Source organism: Neoarius graeffei, chromosome 8 (assembly GCF_027579695.1).
Source record: "Neoarius graeffei isolate fNeoGra1 chromosome 8, fNeoGra1.pri, whole genome shotgun sequence".
Taxonomy (NCBI): domain Eukaryota; kingdom Metazoa; phylum Chordata; class Actinopteri; order Siluriformes; family Ariidae; genus Neoarius; species Neoarius graeffei.
This window is the reverse complement of record NC_083576.1, coordinates 73,643,086-73,665,998: the sequence shown is the minus strand read 5'-3', so window position 1 is coordinate 73,665,998 and position 22,913 is coordinate 73,643,086. Positions and strand designations below refer to the sequence as shown.

The window sequence follows — 22,913 nt, the reverse complement described above, 5'->3', positions numbered from 1 at the left end:
TGTCTTCCGAGTCTTTGGTCTTCCACAGGACATCGTCTCAGACCGAGGGCCCCAGTTCTCCTCCCGAGTGTGGCACGGGTTCTGCAAGGTCATCGGAGCCACTGCCAGCCTCTCCTCTGGGTTTCACCCACAGTCCAATGGTCAGACGGAGAGGCTCAACCAGGACCTGGAAACCACCCTGCGAGGCCTGGCTATGGATAACCCGACATCGTGGAGCACCTGGCTGCCATGGGCGGAGTACGCCCACAACACCCTGCAGTCATCGGCCACCAAGCTGTCGCCATTCCAGTGCCAATTCGGGTTCCAGCCACCTCTGTTCCCGGACCAGGAGGAGGACGCGGGGGTGCCCTCGGTCAACCAATATGTGAGACGGTGTCGCAAGACCTGGAGCAAGGTCAGGAAGACCCTCATACAGACCTCCAGAACCAACCAGACTCAGGCCAACCGCCATAGAAGACCTGCACACGCTTTCCGCCCTGGGCAGCGTGTTTGGCTGTCCACTAAGGACCTTCCACTGCGGGTGGAGAACCGCAAGCTTGCTCCTCGCTACATTGGCCCCTTCAAGGTGGTGCGCAGGGTGAACCCTGTCTCCTACCGGCTCCAGTTGCCCCGGACTCTGAGGATCAACCCCACTTTCCATGTTTCCCTGTTACGGCCCGTACTGACATCTACGTATGCCCCTGCCCCTAGGAACCCCCCACCCCCCCGCATCTTCCAGGGGCAGACTGTGTTCACTGTGAATCGCCTGCTTGACTCCCGCCGGGTCCGCGGCGGGTTGCAATATCTGGTGGACTGGGAGGGCTATGGTCCTGAGGAGCGCTGCTGGGTTCCTGCTCGGGATGTCCTTGATAAAGAACTATGTCGGGACTTCCATTCGGCCCATCCGGATCGCCCTGGGAACGTCAGGAGACGCTCCTAGAGGGGGGGGTCCTGTTAGGACTAGGACTGTTTTGGCCTCTAGAGGCCGCTGTTATTTCCTTTTCTTGTCGTGTTTATTTTGGCCTCTAGAGGCCGCCACTGTTCCTGTGTTTTGTGTTTGTGTTAATTGCCTAATTATCTTCACCTGTGTCCTTAATTAGTTTGTCTATTTATACCCCTGAGTTCAGTCCTCTTGTCACGGAGTCTTTGTGCTGTTATGTTTATCTCCAGTTTCCTTTGTACTGTGTTTTTTGATCTTCTTAGCTTTTGAATTTTTGCACTTTGCTTTTCTTTTGGATTATACTCTTTGGTTTTTTTTTGTCTTTTGTTTTGCCCTGTATATAGTGTATATAGTTTAAATAAACCTTTTGATTCTTTTTCTACTTCCGCCTCACGCCTCTGCATTTGAGTCATCCCCCTGGTGGCCTAGTGGGGGTTTGCTGGATTATCACACCAACGAACCAGGTTCGAATCCCAGCAAAACCCTAACAGAGACAGGAAGTGCAAGCCAGTGTCTCACTGGTCTGCGACAGCCTGCGACTAGTTGGAGACACAGCAATTGCGGTAAAATATGCGAATATCAATTCATTGTGATTCCAAGTGAAAATTGTCGCTAATTCGCATATTTTATCGCAATTGTTGTGTCTCCAACTAGTCAAAGGCTGTCGCAGCCCAGTGAGATACTGGCTTTATACGTTGTCGTACATGGCTATCAGCTCATGTACGACTTGATTTCATCGAATAACTGTTAAATGTCAACCATACATTACATCCCTGTGACTCAAAACTCTCCGAGGTTGATGTTTTCTGCACGTCGCTATCTTGGTGTGATGCAGTTCCATAGTTATGCTAATTAGTTAAAGCTCCTCGCGTTCAGCTGTTTCTGTAGGGCCATACTGTTTACATCAAGAGGGAGGAAAACAGTCCCAAAATGGAAAAAAGCGACCCTCAGCACATCAAAATGATCACATCTCGTCTATGTGATATTGTTCTTGTGAGACATAGGAAAATACCATGCATAATAATAATAAAAAAATTAGCATTTAACATGACTTTGCAGTCAATACCTTTAAATTGACATGTTGGTTTATTTTCACTTTGGTTAACAGTTTCCTAAATTACCCCCAATGTCCTTCAACAGCCCGTTTGTTGATAGTGGTGCCAGTGGGATTTAAGCCTTGTGCTATCTTTTTTTGAACTGGCAACCTAGTGTATGAATCTACCAGTGGCGGCTGGTAGTCTTTCAAACGGGAGGCTGGTCAGTTACGATATTTCCAGATTTTAAAAGAAAAAAGAAAAAAACACATCAATTTTGCCCATACTCTTGCCTCTGATCTGGCTGATTGTTGGCAGCGTCACAAACTGTGAAATAACAGGTTCTTTTGGCCCATTAGCCTACTGTCCAATATACATGATGGTGGTGTTGGGGGGGGTATATTTTAACATTTTATATTTTAAAATTGTGGCATGTTGTTTAAAAATTGATCATTATTGAAAGCAGCTCTTTGTCAGGAACCTCAGCAGTAACAGCAGAGTGTTCTGGAATAGGCACAAGCACTGACCTTGGGGAGCCAAACATAGAGCTGGGTGCCACACATTTCATTCAATGACACTTTCCCTATATTTTACTTATTTTGACTGAGAAATGTTTTATTGACAATTTTGATAACCCTTCACTTTTAATCCAGGTATGTAGTGTGAAATGTTCTCGGCTGTGTTTTTGTTTAAAAATGTTTTCCAAATCGTAGCTGTGTTTAATTCATATCCAGAGAAATATATATTCCAATATAATATACTCAGCATAAACATTTTAAATAGATTCTATATTTTTGGTCCATCCATGACATACTGTATTACTAAAGTAGCCTATTTACTGTTGTTGATGTGGGTCACTTGCTGTTAGCCAATTCACTTTCTCGTACCAGAACAGCTGAAAGGAACAAGTATTATTCCCTACCTTTTTCACCAAGTCAATTTGAGGCGTTGGTCTACCCTGCTCTTTAATTTTAATTTTTTCCTTGAAAGGAAGACTGACAAATGGCTTCGCCAAAATTAAATCAACAATGCTTGGCATCCGTGCGCAGCTTTCTTGCTAGCTGACTAGCCCCCTCAAGTTCAAGTTCAGTCACTCAAATAAACGAAATTTCTGGAACTAAGATAGCAAACTTGACAACACTATATTTACACTTTCTTTACAATGAAAATATATACAAACTAAAAAAGCTGGTAGAAACCGTATGTAATGAATGAAATCGAAATGTAAGCTGATCTCTTACAATACACCACAGCACTTGCGAATCCGCATGGGACTGAACTGAAATTCACCGCTGCCTGTCTATATTTGAAACGAGCTGTCAATCAAAGAAAATATCCGTCCGCTTTCACCAATCACCAGTCTCCTCACGGAAAGCTTTGCCATGTCCCTCCCACTGTGAGGCTGGGAGTCCGGTGGGCGGGCGTTTTTGCAGTATTTGTCCAATAACCGTCTTGCATTTTGATAATGAAAAGCGCATAGCTCCCAAATGCCATTGAAGTCCACTGAGGCTGGGAGTCCGGTGGGCGGGCGTTTTCGCAGTATTTGTCCAATAATCGTCTTGCATTTTGATATTGAAAAGCACATAGCTCCCAAATGCCATTGAAGTCCACTGAGGCTGGGCTGCATCGTGCTGTCACGAGGGGGAAAAACTCACGCGCACATTAGGTGAACTGGGGAAAGTTATAACGGAATGATTTCGCACTGTAGTTGGGTTGAGCACATATATTTCTATGATTCTGGATCTGAAATAGCAATGTTATAAGGTCGGCTATAACATAAGCCTAGCGCAATTCATCCTACACGATGTTCGTCATTTTTAGAGGAGGCTGAGCCTCTCTCGTTGTCTTAGAGCAATCGCCCATGGAATCTACAGTACTTGTAATTTGTTTTGTTAGCTTCCTACTTTGTTAATCCTCTATTCAATTCCTTTTCTGTTTCTTTAGAGTGAAAACAACTACAGCCTGTTTCATAGCCATATTGAGTAAGTAGCCATCATTTATTTTTAGCTCAGTTCACATGTTATTCCTAAAGCACCTTGGGATTAAGCAGTGGATTTATCACTGCTGTCTCACAGACCCCTGGTGTACACAGTGTCAGTTCTCCTGCCGGTGTCATACATCATCGGCCTTCTGTTCACTCTGAAGACTCACTCGCACATCTATGACATTCATGTTGGTGATGGAAGTGGTGAGGTTTCACCTACACCAACAGCAAGAGACAACACGGAAATAGCACTTTGAATAACGGAAGATTTTAGGTTATAACAGTGAACATTTTTGAAATGGCTGTTGTGTGTGTGTGTGTGTGAGTAGCAGTGGGTCATCTAAGTGCAGTGGTTCACTGGTCTCGCTGGAGAGCTCTGATCATTCTGATCGTCGCCACAATGCTCATGTCTGCCTGCGCTGACCTCATCACAGAGTACATCCAGCCCATACTGAGCCACCCGAACATCTCCCAGGCATGAACTGCAACACACACACCCTCAGACACACTGTATTATACCAAGTATGATAGACTGTTTACGTTTGTTTATTTTCATTTCCAAATTTGTACAGTGATGTTTAAGTCTGTTTTATTTAAAGGATTCATATTATGAAAAACTCACTTTTTCAGTGCTTGTGCACATACATTTGGGTATCTGGAGCTGACCAACCCACAACCTCTGAAGTCAGTTTCTTTTGCGCTCCTGTTTCAGAAAACATGAGCTTCAACAAGCTGTTCAGATTTGGCTCCATTTTCTATGTCACAAGTGGAGCTCATTAGAATTATCCTGCCCCCTCATCCGAATATCTCCACTCATGACTTGAGGACTGCCTTTATGAATGAATATTCATGATGAAAGTGATCCCTGATTGGCTGGTGTAAAAAAAAGGGGGTGGGGTGAACAGGGGCTCATTATCATTTAAAGGAACAGGCACTCAAATCAGCTGTTTTGAACAGGGCTGATTAGATCTCAGGGAACTGCGTCAACTTGTAGAAAAGAGGTATAATATATCAACTTTAATCATTGTGTTTCAGGCATCCAGTTGGCCATCCCAGGTCCTCTTTTTTGAAAAATATTTAGCTGCCTTTGACAACCTAAGAGGTTTCATATGAATAAAATGTAATTGGTGCTTCTTTTTTAATAAACATGCAAGTAAGTGACATCATTGAAACCATAAAAATGTTCTATTATGTCATGTTTAGAGGAAACTTATTCTGGAGCCTACATGAAGATCAGTGGTGCAACGGAGAGAGCTAAATTGGCTGTATAGGGGACTTTCACGTGATGTCATCGCAACTGCAGATTTGCTTACGTGACCATGTTGCCTGGTGAGCTTTGTGTTTGCCAGCACAAAGTGTACGCGAGTGATTATGAGCCAAATTCAGTGCATCTACAGATAAACTTGTCGAAATTACATCTAAAAGAACAATGCCAGTGATCTGTAGTGCTTTTGGATGTAATAACAGACATAGAGATAAGCCTGGTTTAACTTTTCACTGCTTCCCGGCGAACCCGGAAAGACGAGGAAAAAAAATTAGCTGCAGTTAAACGGGAAGACTGGATGATAACAAAGCATTCTCGTGTGTGTGTAGAACATTTTATATCAGGCTCGTCTGAAAGCTCTGTGCAGCGTTAAAATGTCGACCTGGATGTGAGCTTTGGACACAATATATTTTATTAGACGTGATGCCGGGGCAGCACGGTGGTGTAGTGGTTAGCGCTGTCGCCTCACAGCAAGAAGGTCCTGGGTTCGAGCCCCGGGGCCGGCGAGGGCCTTTCTGTGTGGAGTTTGCATGTCCTCCCCGTGTCCGCGTGGGTTTCCTCCGGGTGCTCCGGTTTCCCCCACAGTCCAAAGACATGCAGGTTAGGTTAACTGGTGACTCTAAATTGACCGTAGGTGTGAATGTGAGTGTGAATGGTTGTCTGTGTCTATGTGTCAGCCCTGTGATGACCTGGCGACTTGTCCAGGGTGTACCCCGCCTTTCGCCCGTAGTCAGCTGGGATAGGCTCCAGCTTGCCTGCGACCCTGTAGAAGGATAAAGCGGCTAGAGATAATGAGATGAATGAGATGTGATGCCGAGACTAGCAGCATGTTTGTTATGTACTGATAATGTAGACAAAGCGAAATACCATAAAATATGCTAGATCTCGGCCCTGGCTTGTTTATTACTATTAGAAGTCTACATTTGAGCTTACCTTTGTCATAATAAGACATTTTTCTTTATCGGGAATTTCCCTTAACATTCCGGCACAAAACCTGCCTCAAAATATTGGTAGGAATCTGTACTTTTGTAAGCCTTGAGCATCTGTGATGTATTTAGAAGTACCAAATAGTACCTAGTTGTGGATGTTGTAGTGTCCCAAATCCAGTAGCTGGTTTGCTGAACACTTTTCAAGTGGAAAAAATACATTTGTGGGTAAATTAAGAAGAAGAAGCCTTTATTTTTGTCACATATAAACTCAAGCACAGCAAAATTCCTCCTCTGCATTTAACCCATCTGAAGTGGTGAGCATGCGCACATACACACACACACATAGAGAGAGGGTAGTGTGCATAATAAATAAATACATGTGTGGGTAAATGATATGGCTCTTTGATGCCTGCATGTTTCAGCTTTTGGATGTAACGCGATCTGCTGGTATAAAATTAACTTTTAATTGTTTCAGAGAGATTGTACTGACTGCAGTTGTCTCGATTTTCATTATTTACTGTCGCAGCTGTTTCTTTGTTTGCCCGGCAATATGGCGGACGCTATGTGATAAATAAAAATCTATGACGTCGGTGAAAGTCCTCTATAGGTGGGAGGGGTGACGTTACTTTCATTCCCCTGTAAATCAGAGTAATTCTAAGCAAATATATGTGATTTTGAGCTTATGTATGTGATAGAGGTCAAGCAGCTCTGTCCACTGAGTGTTCAACGCCACTTTGACGCAGCAGCAGGAACAGCAGTTTGAAAAGATGTGGTAGCTTCACATGTTTTAGAGAAAGCCCTGGTTATTAGCTGTTGCATGACCAAGAGATCTGAGAGAGCTAGCTAGCGGGCAGGAATTTGCAAATGACCAAATTTGGCAGAAATTGGGGTACAAAATGATGTTCTCACTTTTATGATGTCTATACTCATTTGATAAACATAATGCAAGGCCCTGCTTATTTGCATGAAGTCTCAAAGCTAAATTTGAGAAAGCCAATTGTTTTGGTCTTAGATCCATCTTCAAACTGCCTCATGATTGTTCATGTAAAGATGTTTTAGTCATGGCCACAGACATCTACAGACACTTGAACACTGATGGTCATGCCATTCCTCATCCTTGGTTTATCAAGCCTTAGTCTTTACCTGTGATCTGAACAATATAAAGGAACTCTTTCAAATACAACAAAGGGGGTTGTATTTAAGAGGGGGGTAACCTTAGACTAGCACAACCAACATCGAACAGCAAGTGGACTCACGGATCATTTACCCATCTGGTGACTCGTATGTGAAACGATCTCCCTACAGAACTGACACATCTTGATTCTTTAATCAAGTTTAAAAGTGCCATAAAGAAAACGAATCTTACTAGTGACACATTGTGCAAATGTAATGTTTGTGATCAGGAAAGTTAAATTGCATTTACAACCCCGATTCCAAAAAAGTTGGGACAAAGTACAAATTGTAAATAAAAACGGAATGCAATAATTTACAAATCTCAAAAACTGATATTGTATTCACAATAGAACATATCAACATATCAAATGTCGAAAGTGAGACATTTTGAAATTTCATGCCAAATATTGGCTCATTTGAAATTTCATGACAGCAACACATCTCAAAAAAGTTGGGACAGGGGCAATAAGAGGCTGGAAAAGTTAAAGGTACAAAAAAGGAACAGCTGGAGGACCAAATTGCAACTCATTAGGTCAATTGGCAATAGGTCATTAACATGACTGGGTATAAAAAGAGCATCTTGGAGTGGCAGCGGCTCTCAGAAGTAAAGATGGGAAGAGGATCACCAATCCCCCTAATTCTGCGCCGACAAATAGTGGAGCAATATCAGAAAGGAGTTCGACAGTGTAAAATTGCAAAGAGTTTGAACATGTCATCATCTACATTGCATAATATCATCAAAAGATTCAGAGAATCTGGAAGAATCTCTGTGCGTAAGGGTCAAGGCCGGAAAACCATACTGGGTGCCCGTGATCTTCGGGCCCTTAGACGGCACTGCATCACATACAGGCATGCTTCTGTATTGGAAATCACAAAATGAGCTCAGGAATATTTCCAGAGAACATTGTCTGTGAACACAATTCACCGTGCCATCCGCCGTTGCCAGCTAAAACTCTATAGTTCAAAGAAGAAGCCATATCTAAACAACGATCCAGAAGCACAGACGTCTTCTCTGGGCCAAGGCTCATTTAAAATGGACTGTGGCAAAGTGGAAAACTGTTCTGTGGTCAGACGAATCAAAATTTGAAGTTCTTTATGGAAATCAGGGACGCCGTGTCATTCGGTCTAAAGAGGAGAAGGACGACCCAAGTTGGTATCAGCGCTCAGTTCAGAAGCCTGCATCTCTGATGGTATGGGGTTGCATTAGTGCGTGTGGCATGGGCAGCTTACACATCTGGAAAGACACCGTCAACGCTGAAAGGTATACTGTATCCAGGTTCTAGAGCAACATATGCTCCCATCCAGATGACGTCTCTTTCAGGGAAGACCTTGCATTTTCCAACATGACAATGCCAAACCACATGCTGCATCAATTACAGCATCATGGCTGCGTAGAAGAAGGGTCCGGGTACTGAACTGGCCAGCCTGCAGTCCAGATCTTTCACCCATAGAAAACGTTTGGCGCATCATAAAACGGAAGATACGACAAAAAAGACCTAAGACAGTTGAGCAACTAGAATCCTACATTAGACAAGAATGGGTTAACATTCCTATCCCTAAACTTGAGCAACTTGTCTCCTCAGTCCCCAGACGTTTACAGACTGTTGTAAAGAGAAAAGGGGATGTCTCACAGTGGTAAACATGGCCTTGTCCCAACTTTTTTGAGATGTGTTGTTGTCATGAAATTTAAAATCACCTAATTTTTCTCTTTAAATGATACATTTTCTCAGTTTAAACATTTGATATGTCATCTATGTTCTATTCTGAATAAAATATGGAATTTTGAAACTTCCACATCATTGCATTCCGTTTTTATTTACAATTTGTACTTTGTCCCAACTTTTTTGGAATCGGGGTTGTAGTTATATTTTGACTTAACGTCATTTTAATTTTTGAATTTTAATATTATGTCTTATATAAGACCTCCTTGATATGATATTTGATATTTACCTATAAAAGTAGTTTAATGCTTGTTTTATAATTTAAATCTTTTAGTAGTTTGAATGTATTTGTTACAAGTCTTTGACTCATTGTACATATTGAAGATAAATAAAGCAATGATTGATTGATTGATTGATTGATTGATTGATTGATTGATTGCTGCCGCTCATTAAAATGAACAAAATGTAGCGGAACAAACTTGCAAGTGGACGTTTGTTTTCCTTCTTCTTAATTTGATCCCTCTGTTGGTATCTTCTCAGTACTTTATAGGTGTGACAGTTCTAGCCATGGTTCCTGAAATACCAGAGATAGTCAATGGTATACAGTTTGCTCTTCAAAATAATATCAGCTTGAGGTGAGTCTCCTACTCAAACACAAAGCCATGCTCAATATTGTACAGCAACTGCGTAACAGATACTTTAGCCTCTGTGAGATGTCTGTGTTCCTCTTCTAATCATGCACATATGTAGGTCTGCATTTGTTTCCATGCACCACAAATTTGCCGTTTTCTTTACATCATTAAGGTGCCAGTTTATTTGGTATACCTGGCTATGAATGTCCATTTACTGACTGTAGATACATCTTATTTCAGCCCCTGACTAACAACACAGGACCAGTGCTAAACAGTTATTATTTTGACCATTATAATGTGTGTGTGTGTGTGTGTGGTGCAGTAGGTACATCAGCATGGCATCTTAGTGTCACTGCTGGGTTAAAAAAAATAGTCCTGCAGTGGTTGTGTGGTGAAAAACAGACACTGATTGGCATACTTGTGCCATGAAAATGATGACTAACACAGACTAATATGAGAGGAATGTTTAATAAGTGTACACAGTGTTTAAAAAACCCAATCAATGATTAGTTCCAGGTTGTAAAACTACAAAATGTGGAAAGGTTCAAGAGGGGGTGAATACTAATTCAAGGCACTGAATGTGTACCTGATAAAATGCAATGCCCGTCTGTGGTGCTCACTGCTGCGGTGTTGTGCTTTGCAGTTTAGAGGTCGGGAGTTGCATTGCGGTTCAGGTGTGCATGATTCAGATCCCCATATTGATCCTGTTCAACGCCTTTTATGTAAGTCGCTATGGAAAATACACTCATACAGATGCCTCAGACATAATATTACTTTCCTCTGGCTAAATATAATGAACTGACTACTGAAGATTCATAATATGGACATGAATCCCAACAGAATGGTAAAAGACTTTTGGAGAGTTTCTGGTATGAAAGAAAAGACAGTTCTTTCGGTCTTTTACAAATAAAACACACCAAAGATGTTTGATGAAAAAGTACAAAGAAACCTTTTGTTAGTATTCGGATATAAGATGTATCTTACAGCCTGGCTTTATTTTTCACTTTGAAGAGAAAGATGAAAAATGTTGATGTACAGAAGATATTGTTGGACCTCATGGAGAATTATATAGAAAGGATATTACACGGTTGCGCGAAGATGTGAAATTTATCTTTGAGTGGTGAATATATTCACACACACACAAAATGCAAGTTAATCAAAAGAATTTTAATTTTGAACCAGTTCGACATTTTGACCACGTCCATTTAGCCAGCAGGAAAACACTGGGAGTGACATCATCAGAGTGAAATATTGGGAATTATTATACATACAGGACACTTTTTCAATGGAATAAAAACGTGTTCTATTCCCTTCTAGCAGGTTTCATTCATTTGGTTTGATAGCATGCAATATTGTTAGCATATCGCTTATGCTACGTGTATTACGTCACTCTACCCAATGAAGAACGAGCGTTGAATATGATTTATGATTGTAGCAGTTCGTAGGGGTGGAGCACAGAAAAGACGGCAGGCCAGAATTAAGTTCCACAAGAACCTCTTTATTTTATGTCTTTTCAGACTTCAGATACTCTATCCACACACGCACGCACACACACACACACCAGTCGTCTGGTTGGGGAGAGAGAGCTCCTTCCTCTGCTCTCTCTCTCCTTATAGGGCGCAGTCACTGGGGAAGACACACAAACACAGATTAACCAACATCAGGTGCAGTGATTCTGCCACTTACCTTCCCTGACTCCGCCCTCCGGTCACAGACCGACGCTTGACCACGCCCCCGCTGCCACAACGATATTGCATGGTTGTCAAGACAACATGACGTCACACACCGGAGACTCAAAACTCCTGCGTTAGCGAGCGACTGTGACAATTGGTAAACAAACATGGCCGCCAGGTTTGCTTCATTAAATACAGATTTTGAGAGAATTTTGAAACAGAAAGATGCGTTGAACACACAAAAGGAATGTGTATGTATAATAATAATAATAATATTGGATGACTTTTTTTTTGTGGTATATCAGATGTATTCCGTTCAGCTGAATGATATACCACTCAACGCCAGCCAGTATTATTTAAATATGTCACTCAGATCTGTGATGTGGCGGCACGGTGGTGTAGTGGTTAGCGCTGTCGCCTCACAGTAAAAAGGTCCTGGGTTCGAGCCCCGGGGCCGGCAAGGGCCTTTCTGTGTGGAGTTTGCATGTTCTCCCCGTGTCCGCGTGGGTTTCCTCCGGGTGCTCCGGTTTCCCCCACAGTCCAAAGACATGCAGGTTAGGTTAACTGGTGACTCTAAATTGACCGTAGGTGTGAATGGTTGTCTGTGTCTATGTGTCAGCCCTGTGATGACCTGGCGACTTGTTCAGGGTGTACCCCGCCTCTCGCCCGTAGTCAGCTGGGATAGGCTCCAGCTTGCCTGCGACCCTGTAGAAGGATAAAGTGGCTACAGATAATGAGATGAGATCTGTGATGTATTTCATATGAAAAATCCAAATTTTTCAACACAAGAAGGTAAACTTCATATCTTCAAGCCAACTTGTGATGTTTTTTTTTTTATTATATAGACACATTCACAAACAAAAAGGACCCAAATTTATCAAGAGAATTCATCAATTTCCTCATGAGTGGCGTATAGAGATTTATGTCACGGTTTTGGCTCTCCATGTCCCGGATGCAGCTCGTATGAAAAATACAAGTGCTATATTTCCCAGTAAAACACTTGTGTCCATATAATATAAATATATATGATTGCAAATATAAGTTAAATTGAATGAAGAGTTTTCCCAAAGCTTATTATTATTATTATATATTTTTTATTATTCTAATAGGATGTTGGCTTTGTGCTCATCTTCAGTGACCTTCATCTGTGGGCCAGCATCTTCAGCGTCATTCTCGTCAACTACATTTTCATGGATGGAAAGTCCGATTACTTTCAAGGTAAGAGTTAACAAACAGGTCATGTGATATAATCTGTTCATTGATCTTTTTTTCCTACAGAAAATAAAATAAAAGGGTGATCCCTAGTATTTTGAGACGATGATTAGGTTTCTGTTGCATTTTTCTGCATTCATTCTGTCAACTCCATTCCATCCTGCCTACTGTCTCATCATTTTTAATATTAATTTAATCATCATTTAATATGGGGCAGCATGATGCTGTAGTGGTTAACGCTGTCGCCTCACAGCAAGAGGGTCCGGGTTTGAGCCCCGTGGCCGGCGAGGGCCTTTCTGTGTGGAGTTTGCATGTTCTCCCCGTGTCTGCGTGGGTTTCCTCCGGGTGCTCCGGTTTCCCCCACAGTCCAAAGACATGCAGGTTAGGTTAACTGGTGACTCTAAATTGACCGTAGGTGTGAATGTGAGTGTGAATGGTTGTCTGTGTCTATGTGTCAGCCCTGTGATGACCTGGTGACTTGTCCAGGGTGTACCCCGCCTTTCGCCCGTAGTCAGCTGGGATAGGCTCCAGCTTGCCTGCGACCCTGTAGGACAGGATAAAGCGGCTAGAGATAATGAGATGAAATGAGACATGCCAAAATCTAAACCAATGACCTTCAGTACAAAGTTTTGAAACTGAACCTGACTAAAATGCAACAAAATTTTATCAAACATGACCAGTGATGGAACAAGTCATCCAAAATGATGCCACTTTCAATAGTTTCATTCTTCTAACTGGTAAAAGTAGACGGCCTTTCGATTTCATAAAATTGGTCAAATTTAGTTCCCTCTAAAATTTAGTCACTGTGATATATGTTTATTTTTATAATATCTTAAAAAATAGGCCATTCTGTGGCTGGGAAGTTATTTAATTTGAGGGGATTCCCTCGCAAATAATGTGCATGATATCACTCGCTTCGCGCAGTCAAGCAGACAGAGGAAGTCCGTGTGTGTGCGCATACGCAGGTTTACCACCTTCTTCTTTTTCTCTTGGGTTTTACAGCAGCTGGCATCCACAGTGTTGCATTACTGCCATCTACAGGTTTACCTTGACCGTGCACTGACAGTTCCATCATTCTGTCACTAAAAGAACAGCTGATCACACCAAGGTGCTCGCTGACCGCCGATATTTATTAGTTTGGTCCTGCGTTTCCTTTCCTTTGCAACATAACGTCTTTTCTTCTCGCTTTCCATTACTGTAGTCGGTCTTTCATGTTTCATGTGCACACTCATGTCCTCCATTTTTCTCTCCTGTTTCAAATTTGTATCCCACAATGCCTTGCGTGAATGGGGAAAGTCCACCATGTCATGCATGATGTAATATCTTGAATGAGGTCACGGTGAAGCAAGAAAAAAATAGCGGAGAATTTAGGGCCACGTGGCGCGAAATTCATTAATTGTTCTTTTAGGGGGAAAAAGTAATAAAAAGGGAAGTCTGTGATTCGAATTCAGTAGCTTTCAGTCCACTAAAAAAAATAATTGGATGTCAGGGGAAATTCTTTTTATTTCGTCATTTGTTAAAGGTGGTAGCAAGAAAATAAAACATGAACCCAGACAATAAATTTGAGCCCAACTCAGATATTTGAAATGTAATTTCCAAACCAGGCGGCACGGTGGTGTAGTGGTTAGCGTTGTCGCCTCACAGCAAGAAGGTCCTGGGTTCGAGCCCTGGGGCCGGCGAGGGCCTTTCTGTGTGGAGTTTGCATGTTCTCCCTGTGTCCGCGTGGGTTTCCTCCGGGTGCTCCAGTTTCCCCCACAGTCCAAAGACATGCAGGTTAGGTTAACTGGTGACTCTAAATTGACCGTAGGTGTGAATGTGAGTGTGAATGGTTGTCTGTGTCTATGTATCAGCCCTGCGATGACCTGGCGACTTGTCCAGGGTGTACCCCGCCTTTCGCCCGTAGTCAGCTGGGATAGGCTCCAGCTTGCCTGCGACCCTGTAGAAGGATAAAGCGGCTAGAGATAATGAGATGAGATGAGATTTCCAAACCAAAAAGCAAATCAGATCTTGTCAGATTTTGACAACCATCTCAAACCTTGCTGTGAAATACTTTGCTCAACATCTCTTTAATCTAATAATTAATCCAACGCCTTTGTGCATGAAGAATTTCCCTGTGATTTCTTTAACATTTCCAGTCTAGCTATCTCTCTCTGTCTTTCTCTCTCTGTCTTTCTCAGGTACAGCGCTCGTGGTCGTGTATCTCATCCTGCTTGCGCTCTACTTTTTTGCTCCTTCGCCAGCAGGTTGTTAATAAGAAGACTAGTCTGCTTTCATATGCACCTTTTTTGGACTAAATCAACACTTAAAGTGCTTCTACATTAATACATCATATGACACATCTACATTCTGAATCGCTGCTTACTGATGCACAAAATGAATTACAATCAGAAATTACACACAAGTCCAATTAACCATTTATTTGCATAAATTAAGTTGTTAGCTACTGAAAACAACAGTGAGGTTGTTGGATTTCTCAGTACATTGCAGGGTTTTGGATTCTTGTCAGCATCTGTGTCATTAAGTAGGCTTAGATTTATACGCATCAGTGTGAGATCTGCATTTCATAAACAGAAATTGCAGTACAGCACCAGGGACTTTACTTGATAATGTAGAAATCTGCTGCATAGAGCACATGGTAGAAAGTTTTGTAAAACTGGTTACTGGTTAGAAACCTCTTGTGTGTAACAGTGTTGGGAAACAGATATGTATCTCCTAGTTTAAAAAGAAAAATATTTTTAAAATATTTTATCATGTTATTTATTTTATTTTTTTAAGGGTGGTTTTTTTTTATCATCGTAGGCTAATACTATAATTCAACTAGTAATAATGATAAACCGAATAATGATTTTTGTCTTTTGTGTAATTCAGTATATTAATATCAACAAGGATTTTGTGTTTCTTGGAGGTGAATTAATGTATGAAATTTGTCAGTTGGAATTTTGCAAATCAGGATTATGTAAGAGCTGTTAAATTTTTTTTTCCATATCCTGTTCCTTCTCCCTCTGTCTCATAAGAGGTCTGTCATCATAATAGATTTTGTAAGACCTCCTGCTGCTTGTGGAAAATATCCTTTACATCACATCATACGTTTATTATTATACCCTTGGACAAATTACTGTGTACGAATCATGTACAGTACATTTATAGGAAATTGCCAACATACAGCTTGATTAATGTCTCCAGTCCATTTTAATTAAATTTAGGAAAACGGTTTGTTATGTGAAGAAGGTACAGTCAAGTCCATAAATATTTGGACATTGACAAAGTTAGTTATTTTAGCTGTCTACCCCAATGCATTGGAATTAAATTTAATAATGAATATGACCTCAAAGTGCAGAGTTTCTGCTTTAAATTTAACTTATGTGTGGTCCCTCTGTTTTAAGGGACCCAAGGTCAGTTGGCTGCTCAGCTCTTCCATGGCCAGATGTGTGTTACTCCCTCACTATTTTACTTGCAAATAAATGGTCTAGAGCTGATTTGAAGTGTTGCATTTACATTTGGAATCTGTTGCTGTAAACTCTCAATTTGAAATCCAAAGAGCGGTCACTGCCAGTCAATCAAGGCATCAGTGAAAAACCTGATCAAACCCATCAAAGAGCGAGCAAAAACATGAGGTGTGGCCAAATCAACTAGGTTATACTGTACAGTCTTATAAAGAAAGAACACACTGGTGAGCTAACACACCAAAAGGCCTGGAAGACCACAGAAACCAACCATCGTGGATGATAGAAGAGTTGATAAAGAAAAAATCCTTCTCAACTGTTGGCCAGCTTCCAGGAGATAGGTGTATTTGTGCCAAAGTCAACAATGAAAAGAAGCCTTCACCAGAGTATGGCTTATCACACTGTTAAACCTAAAAAACAGGAGGTAGAACCAGGTAGAACCGCTAAAACAAGAATAACTTTGTCAATGTCGAAATATTTACCACTGTGACTCTATTAAAGGGGATACATTCTGTAGATTTTACACAACACTGTCCATCTGTGCTTTCGACTTGCCATTTATTTCACTTTCTTTAATATCGTGTTGATTTTTTACAATTACTATTTTATATATCCTAAGTACATAAACATAAAATTAGACCAAAAACAAATAATGCCCCATGATGTTTACTTTTGAAAAGTTCTCCAGATCTGATCTATGATTTTGGACAATGTACATCAACAAGCTTTTTTAAAGTGTACAACAGGGTCCAAAAATAAAAGACCACTAATGAAAATGCTTCAATGTTGCATTGTTTTTATTACAAATTATCAGCAAAATCTTTGTGAATCTTTGAACTATTTACATAAAAGCACTGAAACATTTATCATGGACTCCAAATGTTTGTGTAAAACCTGACAATCCATGTTCGAGCAAATCCTTCTGTATGTCTTCTGAACACATGCTTCAATGGAAGAGGTAAGACTCAAGGAAAATCAATCAATCCATCCATCTAGCTATCTATATTTTGAAAATTCTAAAAATCTGTTCATTTCCATTTTTAAATGAATGTAAATTCCCATTTTTTCACAGTACATACATACCAGTACCTGAAATATCTACTAGTGCATCTCAAAAAATTAGAATATTGTGAAAAAGTTCAATATTTTCCATCTGTTATTTAAGAAAGTGAAAATGTTATATATTATAGACTCATTACACATAAACTAAAATGTTTCAAGCATTTTTCTATTTTAATCAGTATGGCATACAGTAGAAAAACAAAAAAAATCTCAAAATATTAGAATATTTCATTTCGAGTTTGAGTAAAACAGTATGAACACAGTGCATCTCTCGGTCTAGTTCAGTACACACAACCACAATCATGGGGAAGACTGCTGACTTGACTCTTCTCCAGAAGATGATCACTGATGCCCTCCATAAGAAGGGTAAGCCACAAAAGGTCATTGCTGAAAAAGGTGGCTGGAAAAGGTGCACAAGCAACAGGGATGGCCGCAGTCTTGAGAGGATTGTCAAGAGAAGTTGATTCAAGAACTTGGGAGAGCTTCACAAGGAGTGGACTGAGGCTGGTGTCAGTGTATCAAGACCCATCACGAACAGACATCTTCAAGAAAGGGGATACAACTTTCGCATTCCTAATATCAAGCTACTCCTGAGCCAGAGACAATGTCAGAAGTGTCTTATCTGGGCTAAGCAGAGAAAGAAATGGACTGTTGCTCAGTGGTCCAAAGTCCTCTTTTCAGATGAAAGTACATTTTGCATTTAATTTGGAAATCACGGTTCTAGAGTCTGGAGGAAGAGTGGAGAGGCACAGAATCCAAGGTGTTGAAGCCCAGTGTGAAGTTTCCACAGTCTGTGATGATTTGGGGTGCCATGTCATCTGCTGGTGTTGGTCCACTGTATTTTATCAAGTCCAAAGTCAACACAGCCACCTACCAGGAGATTTTAGAGCACTTCATGCTTCCATCTGCTGACAAGCTTTTTGGAGATGCTGATTTCCTTTTCCAGCAGGACTTAGCACCTACCCACAGTGCCAAAACAACTACCAAATGGTTTGCTGACCATGATATTACTGTGTTTGATTGGCCAGCCAACTTGCCTGACCTGAACCCCATAGAGAATCTATGGGGTATTGCCAAGAGGAAGATGAGAAACACCCGACCCAAAAATACAGATACGCTGAAGGCCACTATCAAAGCAACCTGGGCTTCAATAACACCTCAGCAGTGCCACAGACTGATCACCTCCATGCCACACCGGATTGATACAGTAATTCATGGTAAAGGAGCCCCAACCAAGTATTGAGTGTATAAATGAATATACTTTTCAGAAGTTGGACATTTCTGTATTGTAAATCCTTTTTTTGATTGATCTTAGGGAATATTCTAATAATTTTAGATACTGGATTTCTGATTTTCATGAGCAATAAGCCATAATCATCAAAATTAAAACAAAAAAGGCTTTAAATATTTCACTTTACATGTAATGAATATAGAATATATGAAAGTTTACCTTTTTGAATTAAATTATGAAAAAAAGGAACTTTTTCATGGTATTCTAATTTTTTGAGATGCACTAGTATTTTTATGAATCGACACCAATAAACTCTGGAGGCAGAAAATCAAGAAATAGTCAAATACAAAGTTCTAAACAATCTCAGTTCCACTTGCATTGCAAATTATAGTATACAGACTTTAAATGTGCACATATTCTCCCACTGCAGCAAATGCAGTACCTGTTGCAATAACCTAACCAACATGTCCAGACATGTTGGTTAGGTTATTGCAACTCTCTAAACCAGTTTAGAGAGTCAGGAAAGATTGATATGGTTGGAATGAAGAGTTAATTGTCTTGTGATTTTGTGCACAGTGCTTTACATCTCGCCTTTAGGTTGTAGAATTCAGTGCGGAACTGAGGGTTCACCACTGCATAAATGATCGGGTTGGTGAGGGATGTCATGCAGGCAATGGAGACCACAAGGACTTCAAACTCCTGGAAGAGCTACGAAATAGGAATATTAAGAAGGAACAAGTGTCATTCTATCAAAAATATATATGAAGAAAGGCTCAAATTTCTAACTCCTGTGTATACGTTAGTTTTCTGATATTAAAGACCTATACAGATTAAGCCTTCAGACTTACAATGTATAGTTTGCATACACCGATCAGCCATAAAATTAACAAGAAGACAGAGTCCTCTATATCCCCCGCCCTATATACCAACTATATACCAAGTTTCAAGATATTATTTGTCACATTTTTCAAGTTCTGCTGCAGGAAACCAACCCTACCTCTTTACACCGACCTCAGCAGCCCATGGCATAAACCCACCGGACCTTTGGTCCAGGTGAGCTAAAAATTAAAATTTCTAACATTTCTTAGTATCAAAAGGCGCATATACATTACTTAATCAACACATATACCAACTTTCAAGACCATACCACTCATAGTTTTCAAGTTGTGCTACGGAAACAAAACCTACCCCTAAGACTAACCTGAGAGACTAAGTCTGAAATTGTTTCCATGGAAACATGAAAAATTAAAATTTCTCCAATTTCTTAGTATGAAAAGGCACATCTACATCACCTTGTTAACATGTAGACCAAGTTTCAAATCCGTATCATGAATAGTTTTGGATATATGCTCTGGAAACGAACATTGCTCTTAGAAACTAAGTCAAAATCTATTTTTATGTAAAAATTTGAAAAATACTTCTTTTCAAAAATCCAAAGTAAAAAAAAGGCACCAGTTCACATGTTGCTTGATTTGTATACAAAGTTTCATGAAGATATCTTCAGTAGTTTTAAAGATATGGCCTGGAAACGAAAACGTGACCGGACGACAGCCAGAAGAACGGACGGACGGAACCCATTTCTATATCCCCCGCCACACTTCGTTTGGGTGGGGGATAATAACACTGACAAGTAAAGTGAATTACATCAACTATGTTGTTACAGTAGCACCTGTCAAGTAGGCAGCAAGAGAACAGTAAGTTCTTGAAGTTGATGTGTTGGAAGCAGGAAAATGGGCAAGCGTAAGGATTTGAGCGACTTTGACAAGGGCCAAATTGTGATGGCTAGATGACTGGGTCTGAACATCTCCAACATGGTACATCTTGTGGGGTGTTCCTGGTATGTAGTGGTTCGTACCTACCAAAAGTGGTCCAAGGAAGGATAACTGGTGAACCGGCGACAGGGTCATGGGTGTCGAAGGCTCATTGATTCGCATGGGGCAGGAAGGCTAGTCCATATGGTCTAATCCCACAGAAGAGCTACTCTGCCTTGCAAAATCCAACTGCAGTATCTGCATATTGTGTCACCTATTCGCTATTGGACCGTCTTTTGCCACCAACACAATACGCAGATACTGCAGTTTGCACAAACTCCTGAAATAGTTAATGCTGACACCTTTCTGTTTTAGCCATCATTAACGTTTTCAGCAGTTTGTGCTACAGTAGCTCTTCTGTGGGACTGGACCATATGAACTAGCCTTTGTGCCCCATGCAAATCAATGAGCCTTCGACACCCATGACCCTGTTGCCAGTTCACCGGTTGTCCACCCCACAAGATATGCCATTTTGGAGATGCTCAAACCCAGTCATCTAGCCATCACAATTTGTCCCTTGTCAAAGTCGCTCAGATCCTTACACTTGCCCATTTTTCCTGCTTCCAACACCTCAACTTCGAGAACTGACTGTTCTCTTGCTGCCTAATCTATCCCACCCCTTGACAGGTGCCACTGTAACAACATAATCAATGTAATTCACTTTACCTGTCAATGTTTTTAATTTTATGACTGATCGGTATATATTTAAATTATAAATAAATTAAATTATCATATTTAACTCATATACAGATTGAGCCATCAGATTTACAAAAGTTTGCTTATATGTAACTCATATACAGATCATCATGCTTTCCCATTTCGCATTACAGACTAAGTCATCAGATTTACTTGTTAGTTTGCTTATAATTTACTCGTATAAAGAGTAAGCCATCAGACTTACGTCCCAAATCTGGTTTCTGTTCAGAAAGGTGCTCAGGAGCACTGTCCCAATCAGCGGCATCCAAAAGACTAGGAAAGTAAGAATGATGTAACCAGAGCGCTTGGCCAGCTTGCTCTCTTTCTTCTTATTGGCTCTGTCCTTCTTGGCGAAGGATGGCATCATGCACACTTCTCCCATCACCTGCAAGTTTTGGCCTGCTGGAGCAGTCTGAGCACCATCTGCTGCTGGAGGAACCTGCTCTGAGTTTGGTTTCTCATCATCTTTTGGAGGATCAGCTTGGTGGTCCTCACTATTCTTTAGCTCTGTCAGTTTTGTTGCATGGTTGTGCACTTCTGAAACAACTGTCACAATTTGCTGGTTGGTTTCTGTTGGAGGAAGCTGCTCAGAGTTTGGTTTCTCATCATCTTTTGGAGGATCACCTTGGCTGTCCTCACAATTCTTTAGTGCTGTCAGTTCTGTTGCGTGGTTGTACACTTCTGAAACAAGTTTCACAATTTGTTGGTTGGTTTCCACTGGAGGAAGCTGCTCAGAGTTTGGTTTCTCATCATCTTTTGGAGGATCACCTTGGTTGTCCTCACAATTCTTTAGCTCTGTCAATTCTGTTGCGTGGTTGTGCACTTCTGAAACAAGTGTCACAATTTGCTGGTTGGTTTCCGCTGGAGGAAGCTGCTCAGAGTTTGGTTTCTGAGCATCTTTAGGAGGATTACCTGGATTCTCACCATCAGTCTCCAGGTCTATCGGTTCAGTTGAGCTGTGGTGCAGTTCAGAAACAAGTATCACACTTTGTTGGTTGGGATGTTCAAGTGTCTCTTCTGTCTTGGTATCCAGGGTTTTGGTGTCACTAGAAAGAGGCTGACTATTAGCAACAGTTGGCAAAGTCTTTTGATCCTCAGGATCTCCGTTACATGACTTTGTACCCTGTGCTGGCCCATTTGCTTCTTGCATTAAATGAGTATCATTAATTTCTTTCAGTGCCACTGGTTCAGCCACAATGGCAACCTCAGCTTCCACAGCTTCCTGTGATTTTTTCTTGTCTTCAGGGACATTTTTGTTAGGTGGGACAGAAGTGCCCTTGTCAAAAATTTTTCGGTTGTGTGCTTTGACCAGGATGAATATGTGGGAATAGAAGCCAATGATAAGAGTTAAGCATATGGACCAGACAGGCAACAAGACGTAACGTCCAAATGAGCCATATGTCTTTAACGCATCCCAATGCAAAGCTCTACATTGAACATAGACAGAGGAGTCTTTTGTAAATGTGACACACAGAGCTGATACCACAATGGCCACTGCCCAAGTGAGTGGGATCCAGACCTTAACACGTTTTCGCCGCTCAGCAGTTTTAAATGGATTAGCTATGGCTTGGTGTCGTTCAGCACTAATGCTTGCCAAAGTGAACAACTGGACACAGCAGCTGAGAGAAAATGACATCACCTGGCTATCACAGAGAAGGTCCCCGAGGTCTCTGGTGTTGGTTTTGTTCAAGACAACAACCAGAAGCAACGGACAGTCAATAGCACATCGCAGCAAGTCAATGACTGCAAGATTAACCAAGAGTGCATTGGTGGAGGTCTGGAGGGATTTCTGACAGTACACTGCATATGTGACAAAAAGGTTGGCCGTGATTCCCACAAAAAACGTGACAAGCAACACAGTACAGTTGGTCACCAAGATGGCCAGATGGCCATTTTTTTGCCATGTATTCTCATTCACTTGTCCCCAAGGGTTAGTGAAATTGCCAATCATTTCCTAACTTCATTTAGCATATTGGCATAGCACCTATTATCAATTATTACCAATTTCTATTTCCTAAAGAGGCTAGTCATAATGAAGCTTTTCAAGTGAAAATATTTCTCAAAGAAAAGGTCGAGGGAAGAGAAGTCTTACGTTAATAGTAAATTTTGCAGCGCAAAAGTAAATTAGTAGATGTGAACAGATAGCTGTCAATAACAGGTACTCCATTTTTGTAAAATGATCAGATTAA

General features: G+C 41.1%; 2 protein-coding genes across 9 annotated transcripts in view; one reads left to right on the top strand and one right to left on the bottom strand.

The window, feature by feature from the left end:
* cax2 (cation/H+ exchanger protein 2) overlaps nucleotides 1-22,913 on the top strand; it is a 68,218-nt gene that overhangs the window by 44,089 nt on the left and 1,216 nt on the right. For 2 of the 8 annotated variants that reach the window (XM_060928218.1, XM_060928217.1), the window contains exons 14-20: nucleotides 3,898-3,935; nucleotides 4,029-4,141; nucleotides 4,267-4,412; nucleotides 9,505-9,599; nucleotides 10,240-10,318; nucleotides 12,379-12,487; nucleotides 14,659-16,682. In XM_060928218.1, coding sequence (XP_060784201.1) covers nucleotides 3,898-3,935; nucleotides 4,029-4,141; nucleotides 4,267-4,412; nucleotides 9,505-9,599; nucleotides 10,240-10,318; nucleotides 12,379-12,487; nucleotides 14,659-14,732 — 654 coding nt within the window. In that variant the 3' untranslated portion in view covers nucleotides 14,733-16,682. Of the gene's footprint in view, nucleotides 1-3,897; nucleotides 3,936-4,028; nucleotides 4,142-4,266; nucleotides 4,413-9,504; nucleotides 9,600-10,239; nucleotides 10,319-12,378; nucleotides 12,651-13,483; nucleotides 16,683-22,913 lie in introns of those variants that run through there. The other 6 variants (XM_060928216.1, XM_060928215.1, XM_060928219.1 and 3 more) reach the window with 5 other exon arrangements.
* Nucleotides 18,767-22,675, bottom strand: parietopsin. The gene is made up of 2 exons (XM_060927127.1): nucleotides 20,930-22,675; nucleotides 18,767-18,925 (listed from the first exon to the last, which is right to left on the bottom strand). Exons 1-2 carry the CDS (start codon nucleotides 22,673-22,675, stop codon nucleotides 18,767-18,769), a joined length of 1,905 nt encoding a protein of 634 aa, XP_060783110.1.